The following is a 26,471-nucleotide window of genomic DNA, read 5'->3' on the forward strand; positions in this document are numbered from 1 at the left end:
AATTCCAGAGTATCCCTCGAACCGTATCACCTCACGGACCAGAGGGCTGAGATTACTGACATAAAGACTAACATCGTCTGCGTACATGGAGACTAAAAGAGCGCGAGCCACAAAACCAATGCCTTGTTGGGTGTCGTGTTGTCGAAGTCTTGCTGCAAGGGGTTCCATAGCAATGGCGGAAAGCATGGGTGATAGCAGACACCCCTGCTGGGTGCCTCGCCCGATGGAGATAAACTCAGATATTTAACCATCGATTCAGAGAAGGGCAGTGGGAGGGTTTAAAGAAGTAATATTTTGCGGATGAAGATTGGGCTGAAGCCCAAGTGAGGAAGAAGATAAAAAAGGAAGTGCCGCACCAAGGTGTCGAAAGCTTTGTTGGCGTCAAGCAGGGTGGCCACTGCAAGAAGCGCAGGGTTAATTTGATGAAGGACGGAGAAGATTGTCCGGAATAAAACCGGACTAGTCCAGACGGGCAAAAAGCAGCATCAGATGGAGAAGTCGGGAAGCTAGGAGTTTGGCGAAAATTTTATTTTCCGTGTTAATCAGTGACAAGGGACAATAGGAGTCTCTCTGGGGTTTGTCCGGTTTTAGAAGTAAAGTGAGGAGAGCCTCGGGAAGCAAGGGGGGAAATTGGCCGGTCTCATATGATTCATTATACATGGAAGCCAAGTGCAGAAGCAGAAGGTGAATGAAGGATTTATAAAAAGAGACTGGCAGGCCATCCGAACCAAGTGCCTTATCACCAGGCATACCATTTATTGTGGCTCAAATCTCTTCTTTAGAGAAAGGCTCGTCAAGGAATTCCCGGTGGGGGTTGTCGAGCCAAAGGAGTTGGAGGGTGTCAAAATATTGATCGAGAAGCTCACGTTGGGGTACGGAGTGAATAAAAAGCAGTGAATCGTGCTTTTATTTCCTCAGGAGAGGTCGTTCTATCTGGGCCACCATCTTGAAGGGCTGTTATGTAGGATGCGGCGTGCGGAGGGGGTTGGCCAGAGTTTTCCCAGGGTGGTCTCCCTCACCAAAGCGGCACGCTCTCGCCTCCCTACCAAGGAATGAGAGGTCTCTGTTAGCCTCACCAGCAAATTCAGCGAGCTTCCCACAGATCTGAGCTAGCATGGCAGGGTAAGAGTCCCGAGAGTGAGAGGAGTACAAAGTCTTACTCTCCATATCCACTTTAGCGAGTGTCGCGGATGGAGTGCAGGACGCCAGACTGTGGAGGGGAAGTCAATGGAGCCCTCGTTGAGGTCAAAGTAATTGGTGATAGCGGTTTGTATCTCGTCACAGAAGACCGAGTCATGTAACATATTGGCGGAAGCCTCCAGGAGAATGTGCGACAAGGGGAGTGCAGGAGGCGCAGGCAGACGCAAACAGGAAGCATAATCTGAGAGGGTGCGCCATGTGTTCGACATTGGAGAGCCAGGCAAGGATGTCCAGGGTGGTAATCCAAAGGTCCAAGCGGGACCAGCAGCCACGGGAGCCAGAGACGCAAGTGCCCTCACGCGCCTTGGGGCGAACAGGGCACCATGCATGAAACAGGAAGTTCTCAGTAAGAATAGAACTAGGGAACACGGCAGCGTGTGTGTGGGAAGCATGGTGGCTAGATCGGTCTAGCGTGGTGGACAGTGTAACATTAAAATCGCCACCCCAAAGGAGCGCGGCGGGGCCAAAGGACAAAATGTGGTGCCAGACTTGCACAAAGAAGTCCGGTTCATCACTATTCAGACTATACAGAGCAGCAAGTATCAATGGCTGGGCCTGAAGGGTGCCGCGGAGGATCACAAAACGCCCCCAGGATCAATAATCACCTGGAAAGTCTCCCAAGGGAGCCCTCTGCGCATAAGGATGGGAACCCCGAGAATAATTAGAATAGAAGGAGGAGTGTATGTGGCCGCAATACTGGAAAAGGAGTCTAGTGGAAGTCGCAGGCAGTAGGTGAGTTTCTTGTAGAAAACAAATATCTACCCCATGTCTGATAAGGTGGGCATGGACCAAGCGCGCCTTGCGGTGGTCGTTAAGACCGCGGACGTTCCAGGTCCAGAAAGTGGAGTCCGTCATGGTGCCATATTAGTGAAAGTAGTGTAAAGGTCTGTGGTACGTGAGGGAGGAACCTCGAGTATGCAAGATATCGTGGAGGAGCAAGCACATTGCAGCAGCGTAGGACATGCAATGAAACAGCAAAACATAAACAAACACAATCAAAACAGCGTCAGAAGGAGGCTGTAAACACCAAGATCCCCCCACCCTGTCACCCACACCAACCCCCAAAACATGCTGAGAAACCACCCACACCCACCCAAGGGAACAACAACTGAGAAGGGAGAAGTCTATGACCAAGGAGGGAATTCTCCCGTGGAGGCATGGCATTGCTTGGTATTCACCCCTGCCGAAGAGGCAGGGTGGCCAAGAAAGGGGTGATAGCAGACAGCAGGAGGGAGATCATCCGAGATTCAAAGGCATCTAGACCCTGAGCATTGCTGCGAGATGATGAGCCACCATGGAGTCAGGAGTTGCAAAGTGGACCAAGTCGAATCCGGTTATCGAGCAGCCTGAAAGAGAACCAACTGATGAAGATATGGAACGCTGCAGAGTCAGTCATTGTCGCTTAAGTTGCAATTGGCAGAGTCTTGAGAGTTCGCAGGAGTGGATCGATGTGAGGAATCTAGTTTCTTGGCAAAGACCAGAGAGTCTTTGGGATCAGAAGAAGAGTGTCTTAGAGACTTGCCTCATTCGTAGCTTGGCCAGATATGCTTGGGAGTATGAGACCTCATGTTTCTGGAGGATTCGTTTCACAGGTAGGAACTCGCGGCGGGTAGCCTGTACTGCCATGGTGTAATCGGGGTAAAATGACAGGGAGTTGCACTGACGGTGGATCTCGCCTTTCTCCCTGGCCGCTCAAAGATTTGCGTCATGTTCCCTGAAATTAAGGATTTTGACGAGGATTGGACGAGCTGGCAGTCTGGGGCCAGGGCGAGGGCGGAGGGAGCGGGGGACTGAATAAAGGACATCACCGAACAGTTCACATACAAGTTGTTCCACAAAGTCCTCCATCCCCAAGATATTGCTGGATTCGGGCACACCCGTGATGCTGAGGTTGTTCCTGCAGGAACAAAATCCTCTTTTTTGTTCCGTGTCAATTCCAGTTACTTGTCCATTTGAAGACGCTTTTGTCGATCCTCAGTGGCAGCGTCCTCTGCATCAGAAACCCTTGTTTCGATGTGTAGCAGGCGAGCATCATGTGAGTCCACCCGATCTTGTCCACGTCCAGATGAGATGAGAGCTGTTCCAGATGGGCTGCTATGCTCAAAACAGCGGACTTGACCTCCAGCATGATGGACTTGAGATCGTCCTCCCGGGAGAAAGCCATCTCTGTGGGGGTAGCTGAGTCGCCACCGTCGGTGACCGCACCGTCCTGGCGCATCTGCCGATGCTGGTTGAACGCGATCTTAGGTTGCTTGGGTTCAGTCTTACCCATGGATGGTGGAGGCAGTAGAGAGAAGCAGCCAGAGGAGTGGGAGGACAGCACAGCAGTGAGGCAAGGTTGCAGTGTCCGTGGGCGTGAGGGGGACGTCTCAGGTTAGAGATGGATGAAGCAGGTAGATAGGGTGAAGAGGCTGTGGCGGAGGCTCACGGGGCAATGACGGTGGCCAGATAAGTCACAGGGTGCCAAGAAGAAACAGTAGGCTGCGCCTCTGCAAAAAAAACCACTGTGGATGGATCACTGCTAAATTCCCTCAGCCACCTCCCGTCATTAGGAGCTTGGAAGACAGGCTGAGTGAGCTGACCTGTGCACTGGTAGTGTTCATGAAAACAACTAAGTTGTGTTTTCATGAACACTACTAAGTTACATAATTATCAGTGTGGGCACAGGATTCCAGCATTGTGTGGCTCCTCACAAATGACAGGGCTGCACCCTGAAGCCCCTTTGAAGGAACTGCAAGACAATCCTATCCCTAACACTCACAAACACATGCACGGCCATTGAAGCATAGATCCTGTGCTGGACAGTACTGTTGCCTTACTCCCCATACTGCACACAAGGTATGTGCAAAACTTTGGCCATTTGTCGAGGATGGTGCAAACTCCAACAGTGTTAATGTAAGCATAACCCAGCCTGTCAATTGTAATCAGCCCTGATAAAAATTCATAATGATAATCTGTTTCTATATAGCACTTCAGACACTATTTGAGCCATATTGAAGCAGGTTAATATAACTTTCTGAGTTGCAATATTTACCAGAACATATGCTCTCTCGTATTTATTTATTAAGCACCAAAAATAGAACTTGTAGATTCCTAATATTTATTGTGTGAATATACTGCTCGTCAAAGAGGATAATTTGCAAAAGCATTTCTTTAAAATGCAATAACCATATAATTAATTTTAGGGACTCATTTGTTTTTTACTATTTGATAGCACCTACCACGGTTTGGTATGTACTTTATGGCTGAGATCATATTTACAACAACAGATTCAGGTCATCTAAACTTAGGAATAAAGTATTATTATCTGTCTCTATACCAACAGCTGAGGCCTGTTTCAATATGGTGCAGTGAGTTACTGTGAATGTATAGACTTCTGTCCATCACCTGTCGTTTTTGCATTTGTCACCCCGAGTGGGACGGGTATGCCCAGACGGTAGTCCCGTGCTCTCCATGCCACTGGAATCAAGCTATCGAGGCTGAAGAGGGCTGAAAGCCCGAAACCGGTCCTTGGATGCTTGTTTCCAGTCCAGGGAGGACCTGGCTTAGCAGTTCGGGCTGAACTGTTCCCATGGGGCACAGGGTCAAGACTGATTTGCATATGGCTGGGTTCAAACTGGAAAGGCATGGTGAGCAAAAAAACGATGGATTTAGGCCCAGATCTCTGTACTGGGGTGAATGTATGACATTGTTATGCATTCTGTCCATCACCTGTTGTTTTTGCAATGTATATACTTCCCAATATCTCAAAAAGGGGGAAAATAGGTGTACCATAGTTCAAATCACACTACATTTTATTCACTGAAATAAATACATTAATAAGATAGGGCTAGATTCAGTGGTAAAATGTGGCACACATACAATTAAATGTACCTACCTATTCAGTAGTTTGGTCATAAAAATGAGGCCAAGTGTGTACTAACACCATTATTATAGGCTTTTACACATATATACCTCAACATTCACTCCAGCATTTGCAGGTTATTATGAATTATATTGTTTTTAGGTCTAGTCTAGACTGCACATGCGTTGGTGCTTCAAGACATTTTTTTCACATTTAGTGGGAGTACAGCCCACCCACAGCTTACCATTGGTTAGCTTAAGTGTTGCTCTCATTTGCTGTGTTCCTGTCAGTCATGGCATGCCTTTATCATGTCCTTTTCTTGTGTTTGGCCCTTCCCTGGAGCATGAACCAAGTACTTATGTCCGTTTTTAGAGCTACTTTTTGGGAGAGTTCAAGCACTCCGTATGAGTGCTTGTGTTTTCAGGTAGACTCCCATCTCAGTTTCTAAAGCATGTGCTTCTTCTAATGTTGCTTCTTTTCCCTCCCCTTCACTACCCTGTCCATGTCACTTTTTTCCAACCCCTCCCCCCATTCAAGTTGTTGGTTGTAATGTTTCCCCACGCACATTGTTTCTTTTTACAACCACTCACTCCAAGTCCATGTTGCTTCTTTGGATCACCTACCGCCCACGCCTATGTTGCTTTATTTCTCTCCCATTACTCTGCCCCGTCCATTTCTTCTCCTTCACCCCACCCACCATGTCCGTTCTCCTTTCTTTCACCCACCTGCATCTCTTTCTTTACCTCCTTCCTCCTCCCAACAGACAAAAGTGAAATAAAGTGCTATGAGGAGACCAGTACTAGCTACTTGATAGCACTTTTTTTTACCGTCCTTCTTTTCACCTTCACCCGCTGTCCCATTCACCAACCCCATCCACCCTCCCACTCACAACCCTCACTCGCCATCCCATTCACAACCCCTACCCCCTCGACAAAACAAGTTGGCGAGACCTATTGGTTTTGCCAGAGCTTATTTATAGTGTTATCGATGTGGGTAAAGTACATCATACAAATGGCTTTACCATTAAACACCGCATTTGTGCAAAGACTGATATGAGCATATATTTTGTTTTCTCTGCGCACATTGCATGGCACTCTGTGTAGGTGATAATATATTTAATGCAAGCAAGAATTCGTTCTATGGCAATAATACTTTGGACTAGCCTGTTAACCCTTTCAAGAATAGTGAACGTTGGATTTGCAATTGTGTTAATTTTAATTTAAAATAGGGCATGATAAAATGAAGATATAATAAATCAGAGCAATTTGTGCCTTATATCGAAGGTAATGTGTTGGTTTATTTTAAAAATATCAATACTTGTTCCCATTGTTAAATGGTAAGGGCCGAATTCGACCAAGAACCCTTCAGTATTTGCCCGGCGTTAGCCGCCTCTCATACCATTCGAGATTACCAAACATAGAGGCAGGCGCTGGAAACAGGAAGGAAAGAAACAGGAGTTTATTCCGACGGAGCAGAACACGTCAAATCAGACAACAGGGTATCTTCTCGAGGTGCTCTAACCGCATCTCTGAGGCCTGGCCTCTTATACACAGGTTTATGGCTTTATTACATACACTGCATCCGTCTTGTTTCTTTGAAGGACAGAAAAGACATCCTCGGAATCCCCGGTCCAGGCCCGTTCCCACACATATCTACAGTAGAGTTCCCACCCCGATCTCAGCATGTGGTGGTTATCGCGCAGCTGGACATTCCGCTGGGAACGGGGATGTGTGAGATCAGTCGGATCTTCGGGGTGCGAAAGCGTTGATTAATCCCCGCCCCTTTGATGGGGTGAGTTCCTACTGTAGGGGCAATAAACTGCAGCTGCAAGGCTAGGTGATGGCCAGGGAATGGTTCGGACAATCGGACAAGGAGGAAGATCAAAGGGAAGTGAGATGAAAGGAGTGTGGGGGTTCAGCACGGGATGTGGCTCTGAGGCAGGGTCGCGCTGGAGGTGCGTTCATGGCCCAGGCAGGAGAGATCGGGGGCTGTCAGAGCGTGGGGGATGCTTGCGAGGCCGGAGAGTGAAGGGGGAGACGCGCTGGCTATCGGTAGCGGGCAGAGAGGCCCTGGCAATCAAAATGGCTGCTGCTTACGCGCACGTATGGATATGAAAAATGACAAGATGGCGCCGATAATGTTTATGCCACAATCCAGATTTTAACACCATCTCACTTCATGATCATCAATTATATGTTTATCTTGCATCTGTGATACGTGAAACCATGTGTAAATTCTATTTTCATCACAAATAGTGTCAAAAAACAAGCCTGTCCTTCTAAAACCTCTTTTCACACACTCCAATCCCCACAATTAGTGTCACTGGTTTTATGTACATAATCCCCTCTCTATGCAGTCTGAGATAAAATAAAACAAAAGGATTGGACTGGTCGGCAGCAGTTCCGAGAAGATGTTTTATGATACAGTCTGTCTTCTAAAATAGTAAATGATGTCAGAAGAAAATCACTGTATTGGCTTCATCTCTATCTGCGTATATTCTATATTCTTACTTCAGATTGGTGTGCCTCTATGGATGCAGATAAGCCTGTGTCTGTGTTCGTGCGTGGAGAGAGGTGTGCCCATGTCAATGTAGGGTGTTCAGTGTGCTCGTGTGAGTGGAGGGTTGGGAAGTGTCGCTCTGAGTGCAGGGTGAGCAGTGTGCACATGTGGGTTCAGTATGGGAGGGATACCTAGGTGAGTGTGTGGTGAGTAAGGAAAGCTGTCAGTGCAGCATAAACTGTGTGTCTCTGTGAGGAATATGCACATATAAGTGCTGGGTAAGTGGTGTGTCTGTGAGTGCAGGGTACAAACATGCATGGTGAGAGGTGTGCCCATATCACTGTAGGATGTGCAGTGTGCTCATCGAGTGCAGGGTAGCTAAGTGGCCTTGAGAGTGCAGGGGGAGCAACGTGCACATGTGGGCACAGTATGGGAGGTGTATCTGTGTGTGCTAGAGGGGGTATGTTGGGCCTGGCCCTTTTTGTAGGGTCATCCCAGAACAGTTGTCCTTCCTTCTATATTTTCTGACCTGTTGTTGGTGGTTTTATGACTCTGGGCACTTTACCACTGCTGATCACTGCTAAAGTGCACATGCTCTAAATAATAATTGTGTTTGTGGATTGGTGATTGCATGATTGGGTTATTTGATTTACTAGTCAGTCCCTAGTACAGTGCACTGTGTGTGCCCAGGGCCTTTAAATAAAATGCTGCTAATGGGCTTGCAGCACTGAGTGTGTTACCCACATAAGCAGCCTATAAACGTAACTCAGGCCTGACATTGCAAAGCCTGTGGGCAGTCTAGGGCTGCCATGTCGACTTGGCAAGTGCACTCACTTGCCAGACCCAAACATTCCCTTTTCTTACATGCTAGTCACCCCTAAGGTAGGCCCAAGGTACCCATGTGGGTAGGGTGCAGTGTATGTGAAAGGTAGGATATGCCCTGATGTGTGTGGCATGTCCTGTTAGTGAAATACTAGCAATTTTGTTTTTCACAATTACAAGGCTATCTGTTCCCATAGGATAGAAAGGGAGTTTTGATTATACCATTGTATAAACATAACTACCCCTGGGAACAAGATTGCAAAATAAACTTTGATGTGTCTGAACTCAAAATGTTATGATGCATCTTTTACTGAGGGTGATTTTTACAAACTGTGCTTGGAAATACCACTTTTAGAAAGTAGGTATTTTCTCACTTAGCAATCCAGTCTGCCTCTGCCAGGATGTGCATTGACTGTCTGGCTTTGGTGTGACAGGGGCTGGGAAGGCAATTCAATTCAATTCATGAAGATTTATTCGGTGCATACAAGATGACCATAAAAGCACAACAGCAGATAACAAAACAGATAAAACAGTATTACAATCAAGGGTTAAAACATGATTCTTAAAATGACATACTCTTACGTGCCCTAATGGACTGAATTAAAAAAGTAGCAGTAAAAAAACAAATATCGTCAGTTTCCAGATTAAATAACAAACTCATTTTCTGGTTCACTGTACATACACCATGATTTAAAAACAAGGGCTTCAGGTAAGCTATCCTAAAAGTCGAATACAATTTACAAATCAGTAAAAAGTGCAAGGTGCTTTGTTTGGTGATGCCATCACAATGGCACGGCCCTATTGGATGTTTCTTAATACTTGGCTGGGCCACTAAGTGATGTGCTACTCCAAACCTCAGTCTTGTTAGCACAAACTTGTGGGATGGTCTTGTCACCAAACATAAATATCTGGGAAAACCTTTATTGTTTTAAATTTACTAAAGAACTTAACTGTGGACAGAGAACCGTTTACTGACCCCCGTTTCCCGGCCTGATGTGCCATAAAAGTTACTTTCAGCTCGGCTTTTGGGATCAAAGAAGCGGCACCCGGGTCAGTCAATACGTTTAAATTAAAAATTTCTAGGAAACAATCGGCCACATATCTTAATCAAGGAATATTGCGATATTTATCCAAAGATAGACAATCCTCAATGACTGATCTATTTAACTGCTTCTCATCCTGTAGCCAAATTGACCGCCAGATCATAAGTGGCCTCAGGGATAAGACATCAGCCAGATAGTTAATATCCAATTCCTGGTGAATCAGCTCCGTAGGGGCAGATTTTGGCAAACATAAAAGCTTTTTTAGGAAGGAATTTTCCTCCACCTGTAACTTATGATTACAAGTATAGCCCCATAATCCTGCTCCATACGTTGCAATGCTAACACATCTGGATTGATAGATATGGAGCATATCCTTTGTACGTCTGTCCCCGACTTTTGCCGCAAATCTAAAAACACCATTTGCATTTCTAGCTATTTTATTACTAATATTCATTAATTCATTTGTCCACTGTCTGTCCTTAGAAAAGGTAATACCAAGATAACAAAATTTACCCACATCTTGCACCTTATCCCCCTCAATAAAAAAGGCCTTAAAGGTCCTACTTCTATGCCCATATGCCATGGTATGCGTTTTCCCCTTATTGATGGAAAGTTTCCTATCCTTAATAAAAGTCGCAAATCTGTCCATCAAACGCTGTAATCCAATAGGGGTTCTAGAGAGAAGAACAGCGTCATCGGCATACAATAACAGTGGGACAGAATTGCCTTTAATCTTGGTTGCATCCGCAATTTATAGTTTTTAAAATGGCATCTATTTCATTGATAAACAGTATAAAAAGAAGAGGGGCTAGAACACACCCCTGCCTTATCCCTCGCTTAACATTGAAATTAGGGGTGCATTCTCCTTTAGTGCCATAGCGCACACAGGATTCTAGTTTTCCGTATTACCAAGCTAAAAAAAAGATTATACCCTCCGGCGCTCCAAGCTGTAGCAATGTAGGCCATAATATAGAATGGTCCACCATATCGAAGGCACTACTAAGGTCAATGAACCCTCCTTAGCTTCCGTATATTTGCTAATCAATAATTCAAGGTTAATGCACTGGTCGAGAGTACCCCGACCCTTCCTAAATCCATACTGGCTGTCTGCCAAAATACCTTCTTGTTCGACCCATTCTTCTAATCTAACCAGCATGACTCGGCTCATGATCTTTACTGACGAGTCAAGGAGAGAGATTGGGCAGTAATTTTTTGTGTCTGCCCGGCTGCCCTTTTTATATATTGGGATTATGATGGATTCCCCCCATGTATTAGGCGCCTCTGCTCCCACAGCCGCGTTAAAGACTTTGGTCAGCACAGGGCTCCACATCTTTGGGGCTGCTTTGTAGACATCGATCGGTACCCCATCGGGCCCCTGGGCCTTGCCCCCCCTTACTGGCTCCAATGCCAGATTCCACCTCTTGGACAGAGATGTCCAATGGTATAACAGGCCAGGCTTTGTTACTGCTCGCTTCGCAGTTAGCAGATCCGAAAATCTGAGAAAAATGGGTAACCCAACCCTCACTAGATACATTGGAAGTTGATTCAGGAATATTATCCTCTTTAAGGAAGGCTGAATTAACCGTTGCCCAGAACAAGGTGTTATCGGATCACTCTGCGGCCTGGTTAAGTGAATCCCATGCCTGCTGCTGCAGTTCACCCTTTCTCTTTTTTAAAGCATACTTGTACTCTAACCTTAATTTGGTAATATGGTCAGAGTCCCTAGGCTTTTTTACAAGAGCCTGTTTTAGCTTAGTTAACAGGCTGGTACATGTATGGTCAAACCAACCCCGGCATTTTCCACAGTGGGCATTTTTAGGTCTAGTGAACTTGGCATTAATAGATTTGTTAATGGATTTAAAATCAGCTAAAACTTGCACGTTGCCAGTGCCGTGAACCAATATAAGGGTAATATCTGTCCGACTCTCACTCACAATAGAGTTTAGCAATTCACTGGCTTTCTCCCCTATCCATCTGATCCTTACGCCGTTTGTTCTATGGGGTTCTACATCTGTAAGAATATTACCCATTTCAACAGTGCTACTACCCCATAAAGTACAATCTGGGAAGGCAAAGCAGCTCCAGAGAGTTTGGATGAGTCAGCGCTAGGCTGAATAGGCCTGATCTGAATGGGAGTGTGGGCGGAATAGCAGCTGCACCTGAATAGGGCTGTGTCTGCTTTCCACAATGATGGCTCTGCCCATTCTGTGGTTTGTCTGGAGCCAGGGCTCACACTGACAAAGGAGGTTGTTGTGCACTTGCAAGGTGCCCCCTGGAACTGGTTTAGACTGGGCTCAGTGCCCTGGGTCAGAGAGAACAAATAGATTTACTGTATAAAAAGAGGGGCCCCGACTTCAGACCACTTCTGGGAATGAAGAGGAACCTTTGCAAGGAGAAGAGCTGGAGAAACTGTGGAGGAATACTGCCCCTGTGCTGTTTGCTATCTGAGGTTGGCCTGCAGTGGCCACCTGCTGCCATGGAAAAGGAGAAAAGACTTTGCTGTTTGCTTTGTCCCCTGCTTGAGGAAGATCTCCTAGGGCTTATAACGGTGCATGCCTCCAGTTCTGAAGTCTCATAGACACAAAGACTACACCACCAGCTCCCGTGAACTTCCTTGCTGGGAGTTCAGACCTGCTAAGTTGCCCCTGCTGTTATTTTGGACCTCTGGAGGCTGTTTGCCACTGGGAGCTGGGAAAAGTAATGCAACTTCGAGAAGTGCGACGCTTGTGTACCTGTTTGCAATGCATCGCCGAAGGAATCGTCACAGCGACTGCCCACAGCTCAAGAAATCACCGAACGGGGCATCAAGTGCACTGATCTCTGAAGTCTGAGATCACCACGCCGATTCCGATACGGGGCCCTGCTTTGTGTCTGCGAGAACCCATGCATCATCACGGATTATCGCATCGAGGTGCTTAGTCTGTCGCATCATTGGGGGGGACGCAGTAAGAAACTGATGCATCACCTCCCAACGCAATAAGAAACCGACGCATCACCAACTCTCCGGCAAGGAACCGAGGCATCACCTCCCCTAGAGCAAGGAACTGACACATCACCTTCCCTGAGTGTATGGAACTGATGCATTACATTCCCGGTGACCCTTTTTGTTTGTGTACGTGACACATCCAAGGTACTTTGTGTAAAAAGTTTTGCATTTGCAATTTGCTTTAAACTGAACTTTTTGTACTATTTGAAAGTCATATTTGTACTACTGTGTAGTGGATTTTTGCTGTTTGGTCTTGTTTAGTCTAGATAAAGATTACTTATTTTTCTAAACTGGTGTGTTGTCCATTTGTAGTGTTTTCACTGTATCTCTGTATGTGTTCAAAAATGCTTTACACACTGCCTCTGAGTTAAGACTGTCTGTTTGTGCCAAGCTATCAAGTTGGTGAACAGAGGTTATTTTAGAAGTCTATCCCCCTTACCTGGACTAGAAGCAAGGGTCCCTATTGGGACAAAGGTACCTACCTCTGCCAACTAGAGACCCCCATTTCTAACAGGGAGATATGCCTGTGTGACTGAGTGATGAGCAAGGAAAGCTGTCAATTCATGGTAAACTGTGTGCTTGTGTGAGGAGTGTGCATTTATAAGTGCTGGGTGAGACAGTGCTTGTAAGTGCACACTGCAGGGTACACAGCATGCTTGGTGGGAGGTGTGCTCTATCAGGGTAGGGTGCAGCACAATAAAGCAGGCCTATTGGAATTGTCAATTATTGATTTTGAAGCTGCCTCGTCTAGTATCCAAATACAAACCTGTAGATCTCTGTAGAAGGCACTTTATCCCTCTCATTCCTTCAAAATTATTTATATATCAGCCTGCACCCATATATACATATTCATGCATCCATCCCCTATCAGTGATTTGCACCTAGGCTCCTCCAACCACCTTGCTAACTGCTAAACCACCTTTTGCTGCTCTCCTCACACAGCCGTCCTTCCCTTCCACATCACCATTCTTCCATGTATCCCTCCGCCACAGTGAGCATGTATCGCTCTGTGCTGTCTGTGTATGGGCATCTTTGTGTCTGACCTGGATGTAGATATGCTCGCCTGCTTGATTGTGTGTCCTATGTTTGCACAGCTCCTACATACATTTTCAAAACCTCATTTTTTGCGCTATTCTTTTGATCAGGTCAGGCCAGCTCTCTTGTTCTTTCTTTTTAGGTCAAGCATTCGAGACCTCTTGTATATACTTTAGTATATACTTATTTGTGTATGTACTTTGTGGGCCATGGAGGTCAGCCCTAGGACTTGTCTGCATCCCCTTAGGGTCTTCTTTCTGTTCAACTTCCTCTATTTAACTGTCTTGATAGAAAACGACCACCGTGGTCCTCTCGGTCTTGGACTTCGGCAATGTGTGGACTCCAACTCTTCTCAGGCCTTGGTTCTCCTTGATCTATCCGCCGCCTTCGACACGGTCGACCATTCCATCCTTCTCGACCGCGTCGGAGGCGCCGGTATTCGGGGATCCGCCCTGGCTCACCTCTTTCCTAGGGGATCGGACACAGGCCGTCCATCTGAATGGCTTTTCAGCCCCTCCCTGTCCGGTCATCTGTGGTGTCCCTCAGGGTTCTGCCCTTTCTCCTCTCCTTTTTAACCTTTATATCCACCCTCTTATTTCGGCCCTTCAAAACATGGAGGAGTCAGTGTATAATTACGCTGACGACCTCCAGCTCATCTTCAACCTCTCCCCCTCTGACGACTCCAGGTCTAATTTCTGTTCTGTCCTCACCTTTATATTTGACTGGATGAATTTCAATCAATTGAAATTAAATCTGGACAAAACGGAGCTCATACTTACCGGTAGTCTCCCCAGTCCTTGGTCTTCTGCTTTTTGGCCCCCCGCCCTCGGTCCCCCTCCCTCCCTTTCTGCTAAAGCTAAAACCCTGGGTATCCTAGTCAGTCAAGATCTGACTATGCACCCTCAGATCAGCGCCGTTGTCTCAGCCTGCTTCCTATCCCTATGCATCATCCGCAAAATCTCCCGCTTCTTTTCTGTCGAGGCTCTTAGGCTCATTGTCATGGCCATGATTGTCTCCCGCCTGGACTATGGCAATGGGCTTCTTGTAGGGATTCCGACAGACGAGCTCCGGCACCTCCAGCTCATTCAAAATCAGGCGGCCCGCCTGATATACCAACTCCCTAAGTATCACCGCGTCACTCCCCTTCTCAAATCCCTTCATTGGCTCACCATCTCCCAACGCTCCCTTTTCAAACTGGGTTGTCTTACTTTTATGGCACTTGCAGGCACTGCCCACGAATTTCTCAATTCTAAAATTCAGTCCTATCTCCCTACAAGAAACCTCCATTCCTCTACCCAAGTTCGTCTGGTTGTCCCTCGTTTTAAAAGGAAAAAACATGGTGGCCTCCGGTTCTCTACCCTTGCCCCCACCTTCTGGAACGCCCTTCCCCTTTCTGTCAGGACCTTAACTAACTACATGGAGTTCCGGAAAGCCCTCAATACTCATCTCTTCCTTTTAGCTTTCCCTTCGTAATAACTGGCCCTCTCCCCCTCCTATTCTCTCTCTTTTCTCTGTTTCAAATCTGAACATAGCGCCATGAAACCGCCAGGTGTTAGCGCGCTCTATAAATGTTTTTAATTTCAATTTAATTTCACAATACCAGAATTGCTTTCTGCTTTAGGACACTTTTTCAATTATTATTCTTCTGGCAACTGGCTCTATTTAACTTTCTTGATAGAAAACGACCAGAAGAGGTCAGTAAAATACCAGAATAACTTTAGCATTCTCTAGGTTCCAGTCCATAGAAATTGTCTTCCACTAGCACCCGTAGCCAATAATATATTTTTCAAATGTTGTATTCTCAGAGATATGACCACCGAAGGCCCTGATTTTATATTAGAAACAGAGCTTTGGACTATACAATTTCCGGCTGAAAGGCAATATTTCGCTCCAAGTGTTCCCATACCTGGTGTGTCAAGCAGTTTGGGGCTTACTTTCCCTCCATGTTAAAGAACAGTAGATGTTTCAGTGTCCAGGCTAATGTGCTGCATAGCTAAATACATATAAGGTCCCAGGGGCGAGACCGATTGCATTTTAAATTCACAGTTAAAATGTTATAATGTATCAATGTCTCTTTTGGGGGGTTTATAAAGAGGAAAGATGGGGATACTCCCAGTTGTATCTTATGCCTTGACATTTATTTATGTCTTTTTATCTTTTTATCGTGACGGATTCTTTTATGTACTTGTATGATTTTATTGTAATAATAAACATTTTTTTTAATGATGATGATGATTGTGAATTGTCTGTGTGTGCAGCAAACAAACCCATATTGTGCTAAGATAACACTACCCGTATACAATATTCAGACCTGTTGTCTTCGTCAAAGCTTCTTTATAGCTGTAGCTACCTAGATGGTGTAATTTACTTTATAAACAGTGACGTTATGTATTTTTATGTTATTAGATCTTTGGGACCAGCCAGAAATTTCTCTCCCTCGAGGAGTGATGGTGGAGGGTGAAACGGTGACTGTGGAGTGCACGGCGCCCGGGAGGTGCTCCGGCACCGCCCCGGGGATAACTTGGAGACCAGAGTCACCGTTCGTATATCATCAATCATCCCGTAATACTGATAATGCGGATGGCACCCGAACCTATAGATCTACTATAGAATTCACTGGCTCGAGGGACCAGAACAACAAACGTCTGTCTTGCAGCGTGTATTTCCCAGCCGTGGGTGCATCCAGCCATAGAAGCGTCTGGTTGAATATTGAATGTAAGTACAGTCTTTATCCAATCTCACAAAATAAAACTTATTTGACATGTCAATGTGATAAAAGTGGAGTATCAATAAGAGAGGGAGGAGCAAGGGGCTAGTCCGCTTCCCCTAGTAATGTATATCTATTCAAGCGGAACCAGACGTTATTTTAGATAGTGTGTTATTTTAGATAGTGTGCGGTTAGACAAACCACACACTATCTAAAATAAGAGCTACCACTATGTACCTGGCCGATTTCAGTCACAGTAGATTGTGCCAAAATCAGTGTGATGCAGTCTGAGTGTGATACTTAGATACCTACGATGTTTGAAAAGGACATGTGCTTTTTGAATATACAGCAACATACCAAATTGGCAAATCTTAAAAAAAAAAAATAGGTGACGAATAATGCTGTAAAGTTTAATTTGATGGAAAAACAAAAACAATTTTATTGTCATCGTTTTGATTGGATTATATGTGTGTTTCCGCTGTTACGAGCTTGGGAGATGCAATAATTGCTGGACTCTAAGAGAACTGCTTTATGTTTCCTGCATCATTGAATCCATGACCCCAGGAGAGCTTTTCATTGTTTTTAAAGCACTCTGAGCTGGGGCTCTTGAGCTGGAGTGCAGGGACCCCTTGTGGTTGATATTATTGCTGCATCGTGTGTCCTGAAAACGAACACATGTTTACGGAAATTTCGATTAGGGGAGCTCTATTAAAAAAAATATGTTTGTGACTATTACTATTGATCATCTGCGTTGTGCATATTAATATAGCCTTATAGCCCGCCGTAGAGGGCTATACCGGCTATTAAAGGCCCTCTCCAGCGTTAAAGGCCCCGAGCCGAAGGCGAGGGCCTTTAACAAGGGAGAGGGACTTTAATAGCGGTATAGCCCATCTACGAAGGGCTATAAGGCTATTAGAACATTCTGTCACTAGAGGACAGAATGTTCTAACAAAAAAGAACAAGCCTTATCGGAGCGCGAGGAGATTGGAATCCCCTCAGGCTCCCTGAAGCCTTTGTTCACAGCCAGAGCTGTGAACAAAGAAGCATTGGAATGTTGGAGCTCCAGGCTTATACCAGCCATTATAAGCCCGGAGCACTCCATTGTTTTCAATGGAGCTCCCAACATTCCAATGTTCTAATAATGAATACATTGGATTATGGCTATTGATTCCATTAATTTTAGTCATCGCTTATGGGATGTGGCAGATCTATTAATATAGTGACTGACTGACAAGGGCTTAGGTCTGCTTTATCCCCTTAACTGCAGCGCAAATTTTTCTGCGGTGCGGGACTCTTAAAGAGTGGGCGGGGCTGCGCAGCACTGGGCAGGTGGTACTCGCGTCGGCCATTGCCGACGCGAGCACTGAACGGGTTAAATATGTTGCTGTCGTCAGCCCTTGACACTCCCGAGGCACTGGAGACAAGGTAAGTCGCTGCAAGATTATCGTCAGGATGGTTATACTGTAATACAGCGTGCCTCTCTAGATGCCCTCCAGTAGGAAGAAACGTAACTCTAATAGGGTCAACCTCATTAGGTTTCTAAAGCCAGCTTAATCACTTTCTTACAGTGCTTAATGTGTAAAATATTAAGTCCAGGTGCTCAAATTTTTGTAAGAGGCCACTCCCACTTTCCCCAGCTCCACCCACTTCCTCCACTGGCCCCACCCTCTTACTCTATGCCTCCATCCACATCCTCAACTGGTACTGCTGAAAGGCAAATGTAATAACGGATCTGAATTTCAGGAAGGAAGCCTTCCTCAAATAAGGTTTTGATAGGAGGTTCCTCTAACCCATGACCACTTTTGAAAATGATGAAAACAAAAGTGCATGTAAAGTACAATTTTGGAACAAATTCGCTAAAATGACAATGACATCACTGAAGTGGTAGGATTGTGAAAAATCCAAGCATCACACAAAGAACAAGCATAGCAAATGACCCTTGCAAATTCCGGGGGACGTTGTGAGGGTGTGGTATGTAAGCAGTGGGGCATTTTGGGAACCACTGTTGCAAAAATATTAATAAAACGTGATGTGGTAGCGCTCTGTCAATTACTGACAGCACATTTTCCATTCAAATTGCCAAAAAATGCCACTGACAAGCAGTTTTACTGATAAAATGATGTGCCTTTCAAACAATAATGACCGGAAATAGGGCTTTAGAAAATATTTACAATGTACACATCACCAAGTAAGGTATCTTGATTAATTTTGTTCCTATTAAAATCATTGTTTTCATCACACTTCAGAATTACAAAATAATGTGCTTCACTTCTCGAAATGTTGACATGCTTTTGACATATGTATGCAGTTCCTTTACAGGTAGCTTGTTTTACAAAAGCCACCAAGTTTACAGTCACAAAAATAAAAGTAAACATTACTGTCCATTTAAAAAGAATAAACAGCATTTTGTCAGATGACATAGCCTGATATTTGACCTGTCTTTGAACGCACAGCAAATGTGACAAGATGAAATAAAAACAATGTAAATGCATGATATTATCCATTCCCCTATTTGAACTCTACCCTCTATTATTTTGGAGTTGCTGAAGCTGCATTCACACCCCTATTTCCAGTACTAATGGCCCAGGCCAGAAAGCATGGAAATAGCACACACTAAGGGGCCGATTATGATTGTGGTTTTTCCGCATCCTCCGGGCCGGCGGAAGCCACCGCCGGCCCGGAGGATGCGGAAAAACCGCTGCAGAGCCTCCAAAGACCCACCGCCATATTAGGATGGCTGGTGGGTCTGGAATTCCATCCGCAGCTTTTCCGCCACGGTCGCCTTCCGACCGCGGCGGAAAAGCTCTAACATGGCTGGCATTGTCTATCAGACACCGCCAGCCATATTAGGATGGTGTAAAACATATGCTTTTCCGCGGCGGCTTTTCCGCCGTGGAAAAGCATACGGACTTCCACTTCGGGGGCCCGTTGCGGGCCCCCTAGGTGAAGGGGGCATGGGGGGTGCACATGGGGGGTACCTATGGTACCCCCCTTCATTTGCATGCACAAAACAGCAGGCACCGCGCGGTGCCTGCCCTTTGTGCACGCAAATGCGATGCATGCACTTTTAACCTAGCGGCGGGTGCAGCTTGAAGCTGCACCCGCTGCAATGTTAAAGATAGAGGATGTGACCTATCTAATCTGCTCGAAGGGAACGCCGCAGACCTTGCGGACGTTCCCTCCTCTTCAGGGGTCGCGGACGGACTCAAGTCCGCTCGCATTCCTAATCGGCCCCCAAGTTCAGATAATGCAAACTTAGCAGGTTATACTCACCACCACCAGTATGCTCTGCCTGTGCCACCCTCTACCCTCCTGACCCGACGACACTGGAGAAAGTGCCACACTGTCTTGGTCCAAAACTTGAGGTCACTCTGCCTTAGAACAGAAGCACCCAGGGAGCCCTGTGCACTTGAGCATGGCAAGGGGTAGCCAGCAAGGAAATACATATCGCATATTCCAGAGAGGATCTACTGGGGACTCCAGATACGGATTAGCATATCATTTAAAATTTATGCTCTGTGCGAGCATAAGCATGATATAATATGCAAATGAGCGCTATGGTGATGGTGAGGGCAGAGGCCATGGGGACAAGACAGACCAACCACACTAGAGCAGTCAAATTTGTAGTGCTTTCGCGATACCCAATTGAATGATGCCCCATAGGGATGGAGTGATGATTATTTTTAAAAGGGAAACAAACAATGCAGGGTCAGCACATGTGAAGAGTGTGTACGCTGAGCCTGTGCTCTACAATGTGCTTGCTGCTGGTGCCGGCCGGGAAGGAGAAAGGGAGACTTGCAGCATCATGTGCTGAGTGCAGACTGCAGAATACATTCTGTCACAGTGGCCGCCGATTTTGTTACTGGAACAAAGCCAGCCCCCTCTTTCAGAAACAGACCCCGACCATCCAGCCTCCTGGGGGTCTGCCCGGTACCGTGCATTCAAGTGTGATTGCTTGTCAGTCACAAGTTACAATACCGGCACCCTCACTAGACATGCTCATTGCTGCAAGGCCTCTCAGGCGCATTCCCTCTGCTCTACTGGTTCCTTCCCATTGAACTCTGTACCCAGACATGGCACACTTTAAATAAATCACCTTCTTTATCAACAGTTTAAATCAAACCCGCAGGGGGCCGCTGCTGGCTGAATATTCACAAGGGCTGCACCACGACCCCTCGCTAACCCTGGGCGTAGTTCGCGGAGCCGCACTCCGCGGAGCTACGCGAAGACGCAGTTGCACTCCGCGACCTTCGCGTAGCTCCGCGGACATGCGTAGTAGCTTGCTAGACCCGTTCGCGCGCCGTTTTTCTTCTTCGGGAGCGCGGTGCGCGTGTTCGGGGCGCTGCCTGCATGCTCGAGATAGCTAGCGCGCTAAGTTACTCAAGAGGTTTGTCCCGCCCGCTTTTGTTCCCTTATTTCCAAAGTGCGTGATCGCGTCAAATATCGCGCGAACTTACCCCGGCGCACGCGATAATGTTATTCAGCGCGCGAGAACTACGCTACGCACCGGATCGCGGAGTAATCGACAGCTTCGCATTCTCCGTAGAACGCGGAGTTGCCAAAACTCCGCAAGCTCCGCGAACGGAGCGTAGTTCTTCGCCCAGGGTTACCCTCGACCCCTCACTTCTGCACTCAAACTGTTTTTTAAGGCAGCAAAACAACCATCCAGGCAATTCAGAACATGTGTAAACTGCTGATCCTAAAGCTTGGGAGTCGGGACACAAGATCATAAAACGAGAATCTTTAGAGTCTGCTGGTTAGGCGTCATATAAAGTATGGATTAGGAGGGAGGGATACCAACAAATTAATTCCTACAGATTTAACTCTCAGTAGCAATTTACCTGCCTCCCACCCGATCACGGATTGGTCTCACTCTGATTCAATTTAAAGTGAACACATACAAAATTAAACGATCTGCTTTGGAGGGGCAAACAGTAGGAAAGAGTTGTCGGAAGATGAAAATGTCATACAAATGTGTTGTTATGAAAAGCATGCACATTAATCCACTCAGCTATCCACACTATATTAACATAACGTAATGTTTCTCGGCATTACTTGGTTTAGAACATCAGAAGCCAAAACAAGCATGCAGTAAAACAATATTGCTAAGTAGAGCCCGGAAGTGAGGATCAGTTAGAGGGTCGTCTCTAGGGCACAACAAAACTATTAGTCTCCAAGGAAATCTCCACTATTTCATCTTAGCTGCTAGGAATGACGGGGCATTATTCCCAGGAGGAGCGACGTGGGTACAAATTAATTTCACTTCAGCTGGCTGGCATAAAACTGTAATGGCCGGCAAGCTCAAGAAAAAGCAGAATTACTTACTGCTTTTATTAATCTCATTCCGAGGCCTGCATCCTGTAGCCTGCTGCTACACTGCACAACACGCTTCTGTCATTGCCTCCATCAGTGATGCACACATCTTTAACCGGACAGGTGAACACATGGACATTTTAAGTCACCTACACGCACTACCCCAACATTGACTTGTTACACATCTACATGTAGGGCCCTTCAGAGGCACTTCACATACAGATTTGGAAAAAGATCTCCAGTCAGGAGCCCGCTAGAGGGTGCCCGACGTTGCAGTACCAGCTCGACAAAGAACAAAAGCCCTTTGATGAAGCAAGATACTTGTGACAGTGTGTGAGTGTTCCAATTCCAAAAATGAACCACCCCTCTGTTTCCATTTAACCTGGCTGGTAAGAATCTCTTAGAAAGTTCCTTGGCCTGTTTTCAGCGCCATAGGAACTGCAGACTGGTTAGCTTACTAGTGTTTGTTTGGAGCATGTATGCTTGGACCTTTATGCGAACTTGGTCCCTCCTTGTTGTAATTGCACCGTGACTAAAAGTATAGGTCTGAATTTCATATATTGATTTTCTAATCCCTTGACAAAGCCTGCAGGCCTGTCATATTTCAAAAAGCAAGTCCTGGTATTGTTGCCTCTAATAATAATAATAATGCATTTCTTACGCATGATTAACATAAACATTTGCATATACTAAACATTTTGCATATCCATAAATAATAAACTAGAAGAAGGCTTAAAATATAGATCGAGACCGGTTGCAGACAGTGTGGACATTGGCATTGGGAGTGTACAGTTCAAACTACGAGCTGAGGAGTGCACAAAGCTGCTAAGTACCCTCAGAGTTTTTATAGGACTGTGACATTGTGCAGTAATGCAGAGCCAAAAGATGGGCTGAGATGTTGGCCACATGGCCAGTGCTTGAGGTGAGGGGGCATTAAGGTGACAAAGTTCATGATCAGTTGAGCCCAAAAAGTCAGTGCCTGGTGCAAATTTATAACAGCACGCTAGGTTGGAACTCTTTTATCAGTGTGGCCGGCCACTTTTGTTAGGTGAACAACCTTTCGAACGAAACTTTTACAACGCACTACCATTACAACGTGGTCATTACAACGCAAACCATTGCAACGCATTGCGCTGGGGAGCGCTCTACGATAGGGAATACGTTTAATTTACTATCCGACACCTTCCCTAGTGTCCACGGGGACTGGAGTTGGAATAGTAAATGAAACTATTCACTATCCAGCACCCCAAAACGCTATGCGTTGTAATGGATTGCGATATAAAAACCGCGTTGTAAAGGCAGGCGTTGTAATAGCCTGCGTTGTAACGTCATACATCCCTTTTGTTAGTTTGTTTTCCACCCCCTGAAAGTATTTTCAGTCCCGCAAATCAATTGTGGCTCTTCTAAGCTGCGACAGGTCGTCACTGCTTGTCTGTGGGAGCAAGGTCTTTTTAGTTCCAGAATGGCGAAGTAAGGCTCAACGGAGACTGAGTGTCCCTTTGCAGAGGCACATGATGTGAATTATGTCCTCCTTTACATGGCCACACAGGCTGCTGTTTCCTGCATCATCCTTTCTTAGCCATTGCGGCACATACAAAATTGATGGTTGGAGGCCCAGTGGCTGTTTGATGTATTTTGCATTAATTACGTCATTAAAGACATCTCCCAGATATTTGTGCAGCTTCAAGGTCTCATTGCTGTTCAGGACCGTTGAAGAATGCTGTATTTTGGATAATGTGGCTTTGTCCTCCTATAGCAATAGTGTTTTTTTGCTGATTTGTTTGCCAATTTTCTCTCACAGCATCGTAGCTGGCGGAGGAGTCCCAGGCTTCTTCGAGACCAAGCATGGAGATTGCAGCATTGAGATATTGTCTGGCACGTGAATGTAATATGTCTTTTATCTCTAGCCATATGTTATAATTCATAGTGCATTTATCAGAAGTTTGGGGTTTGAAGCAGCAGATGGTGTAGACTGCTCTCGTTGCTAGCATCCGTTTGACCTGGCTGAGTTCCATTCTAATCTGTGCTGGAGATGTGTAACTGGGTATAACCATGACTTAGTCTAGGATCTCCCTATCTTTACCCCCACAGTGCCTCACTCCGTTAGACCAAGGTGGGGATCCTCTTAGCCAGGGCAAATTCCAATATGGGGCTATATGAGGGCCCTTTTAGTTTTTTTAAACAGGGTCTTGAATGTCATTATCAGTGTGATCCCTTTTCTTTTTAGTTCCTCTTTGTGATATTGGTATTTTCCTTTACTGTCAGAAGTAGCTCCAAGTTTTTTTACTTCCTGGCTGTTTCAAGTGTTATGGCCTGGGGGAACCAACTGTCTTGCAACAAATCCCTTCTCATGAAGGGCATGGTGATGGTTTTCTTCATGTTTATCATCCATGCATATTTTCTCAACTACTCCGGGGTTGTGTTAAGTAGGCACTGCAGATCAACCTTGGTCCTGCTAATCAGTAATAGGTCATCAGCTTATAAAAGGTTATTTAATTGTATCATGGCGGAGCATGAGAATTGTTCTTGTTTAGGGCCGGTGATCGATCGTTCAGAAACAAGTTGAAAAGGGTTGGTGCCAGGACATACCTCTTTTTGAGTTCCTGTGTTGTGGGTATTGCCCTTGACGGGTTGAAGCCAATTATCAAATGTATTCTAACTTACGTCTTTTTATGCAGGTTTTTAATTGCTCTCAAGAGTGATAAAGGAATATTTTCATTGGATAGTTTGTGCCACAGCCTACTTTAATCCACGCAATCAAATACAGCTTTTTAGTTTATACAACAAAGGTGTAGTGGTAGATGGTAGATCTTGGAAGAGCCAATTAGTAGCACCTGTGCCATGATGTCAGTTGATGTTCCTATTTGTTTTGTGAAACCTGTTTGCTCAATAGGAATTACGGAGTTGGTGGTTGCCCATTGCATTAGATATTCCAGCAGAATACCAGCCTAGTACTTTCTTTCATTGTCGATGAGGGCAATTAGCCTGTAGTAATCTTAAAAGGCGTTGTCTATTCCTTTGAAGATTGGTGATATAATTAACTCTTTCCAGGACGATGGGATTGCATTTTCTATTGGTACATAGTTAAACGGGCTCTGCTCATTGTTTTCGGTCCTCTTAATAGATGACTGGTGGAATGCCATGTTGGCCCGGGGCAACTCCATGAAATCGAGGCATACCCTTTGTCATGTCCTTGAGCTTTCCCTCTATCTCAGTCTCTCTTCCCTTTTCAAGCTAAAGCTACAATTTTCCTCCCATTCCTATACTTTTTTTTATCTATTTGAGGCCGCCAAAACTTTTCTTTCAGTTGCTTTTTTTCCTACGTTGGCCCAAGTGTCTTTGAATACTAATTCCACAGGCCTCCATGTTATGCCTGGGTGGTGGAATATACCTTCCACCTCTCATCACCTAGACAATTTTCTCTTCTGAGTTTAATTATTCTCTTAGTTTGCCAAAACTACATAAGTTGGGAATCAAGTATCCATCTTTATTTTATTCCTACTTTATGCCCTTCAAAACTCATATTGAAATTGCATCTATCTGTACAGCTGTTTCCCACTCCCCCCAATCCCCAAACCTCCCCCCGCCCCCATATGGAACCACCCTCTCCTTCTGAAGCATCCTCTTTACTTGGCAGTACACACTCAAGAAGATCACTTTCCAGCATTTTAAAGTCTGTGTCATCCACACTTTAATGACATTCCTGGTAGGAATCCATCCTGCCTCTTCTTTCATCTAGACACCTGTTCCAACTGATACTGCCATTCCTACAAGTTTGAGATGAATCTCATCAATCTGGCTGAACCCCGGTTTGCCCCTCCTGTTTGAAACACTTTTGGCAAAAATATTGAGATTTTTTTAATCTGACATTTACCCCCACAAGTAGGTATAGAAGTATTTTGCAACCTAGGCTGCTTCTAATGCCTAATTTTCTATCATTAAAAAGTTGCCTTCCGTTGTATCAAGTGACCTTCATGCAAACTTCATCAGGCTTTTTAACCTCTTTCTGAATTTTGAAAGAAAAGCCCTCACCAAGAGCACTGGCATCTGCCATTAATATACTGGTAGACTTCACATTAAAGTGGGCGATTTTCACACCTCATCTTGGGAAAAGTACTGGTGTGGATAGCTGCTGGCAAGATAATGCTAATTAACATACTGAAGCTTTAGGTAGGCACAATCTAGCAAGTTAATAGTTATTTTTATAATATATTTATTAAAAAAATTTACCTTCGCCATTGAATTTCATTTTAATATATTTAACAAAAAGTAGTTGAATGGATTTGCTTGCCTAAGCCAAACCAACGTTAGAAAATATGGGGCCAGATGTATGACCGTTTTTTGCAGTCACAAATAGGAAATCTGCCCATTTGCAAGAGCACAAACTGGTCCTGGCATGAAATGCTATTTTGCAAATCAGTGACTCGCAAAATAGCACTTCTGACTTGCTATTAGGAAGGGGCGTCCCTTCCTAATAGCGATTCACAATGGAATGTAGCATTGTTTTGCAACCGCAAGGTTTGTGAGGAAAACAGGATGCCTTTAACAAAAAAAGACTGCTTTATTTAAAAAGCAGACACAGATATGGTGGTCTGCTGACCCCAGCAGGCCACCATCCCTGGGAGTGCTAGCCATTCTTAATGGGGTCTTAAATTGCACCTGCCTCTTAAATATTAATGAGGTATGCAATTTGTGACCCCATTAGGAATTGTAAACAGTGTCTGAGACACTGTTGTGCATTCCTATTTGTGAGTCACTAATTGTGAGTCGCAAAACGAAGCAATTTGGGGGATGATTCACTGTGGGAACATATCAAAATTAAATCCCTATATGTTTTGCTTATACATGCTAGGAACCCTACTGTGTGGGATTACCTAGGAGTGGGTTGTCTAATATTTAAAGTTAGAGGTCCTTATTATAAAAACATTTTATTTTGACAGGTTCAACTGCGGGTTTAAAATAAAGTATGCCTAAAACCATGTTTTTTACTTTGGCTGCCTAGTGGGTGGCACAATCGGTGCT

The 26,471-nt window shown here is 45.3% G+C and overlaps 1 protein-coding gene across 1 annotated transcript in view; it reads left to right on the forward strand.

The window, feature by feature from the left end:
- The window catches only part of LOC144770732 (sialic acid-binding Ig-like lectin 13), an 847,291-nt gene that overhangs the window by 330,932 nt on the left and 489,888 nt on the right, over positions 1–26,471 (forward strand). The window contains exon 4 of the mRNA XM_078655470.1: positions 15,836–16,144. Within this exon, the coding sequence (XP_078511596.1) occupies positions 15,836–16,144 (309 nt within the window). The remainder of the gene's footprint in view (positions 1–15,835; positions 16,145–26,471) is intronic.

The sequence above is a fragment of the Lissotriton helveticus genome, chromosome 7, assembly GCF_964261635.1.
Source record: "Lissotriton helveticus chromosome 7, aLisHel1.1, whole genome shotgun sequence".
NCBI classification, from domain to species: Eukaryota; Metazoa; Chordata; class Amphibia; order Caudata; family Salamandridae; genus Lissotriton; species Lissotriton helveticus.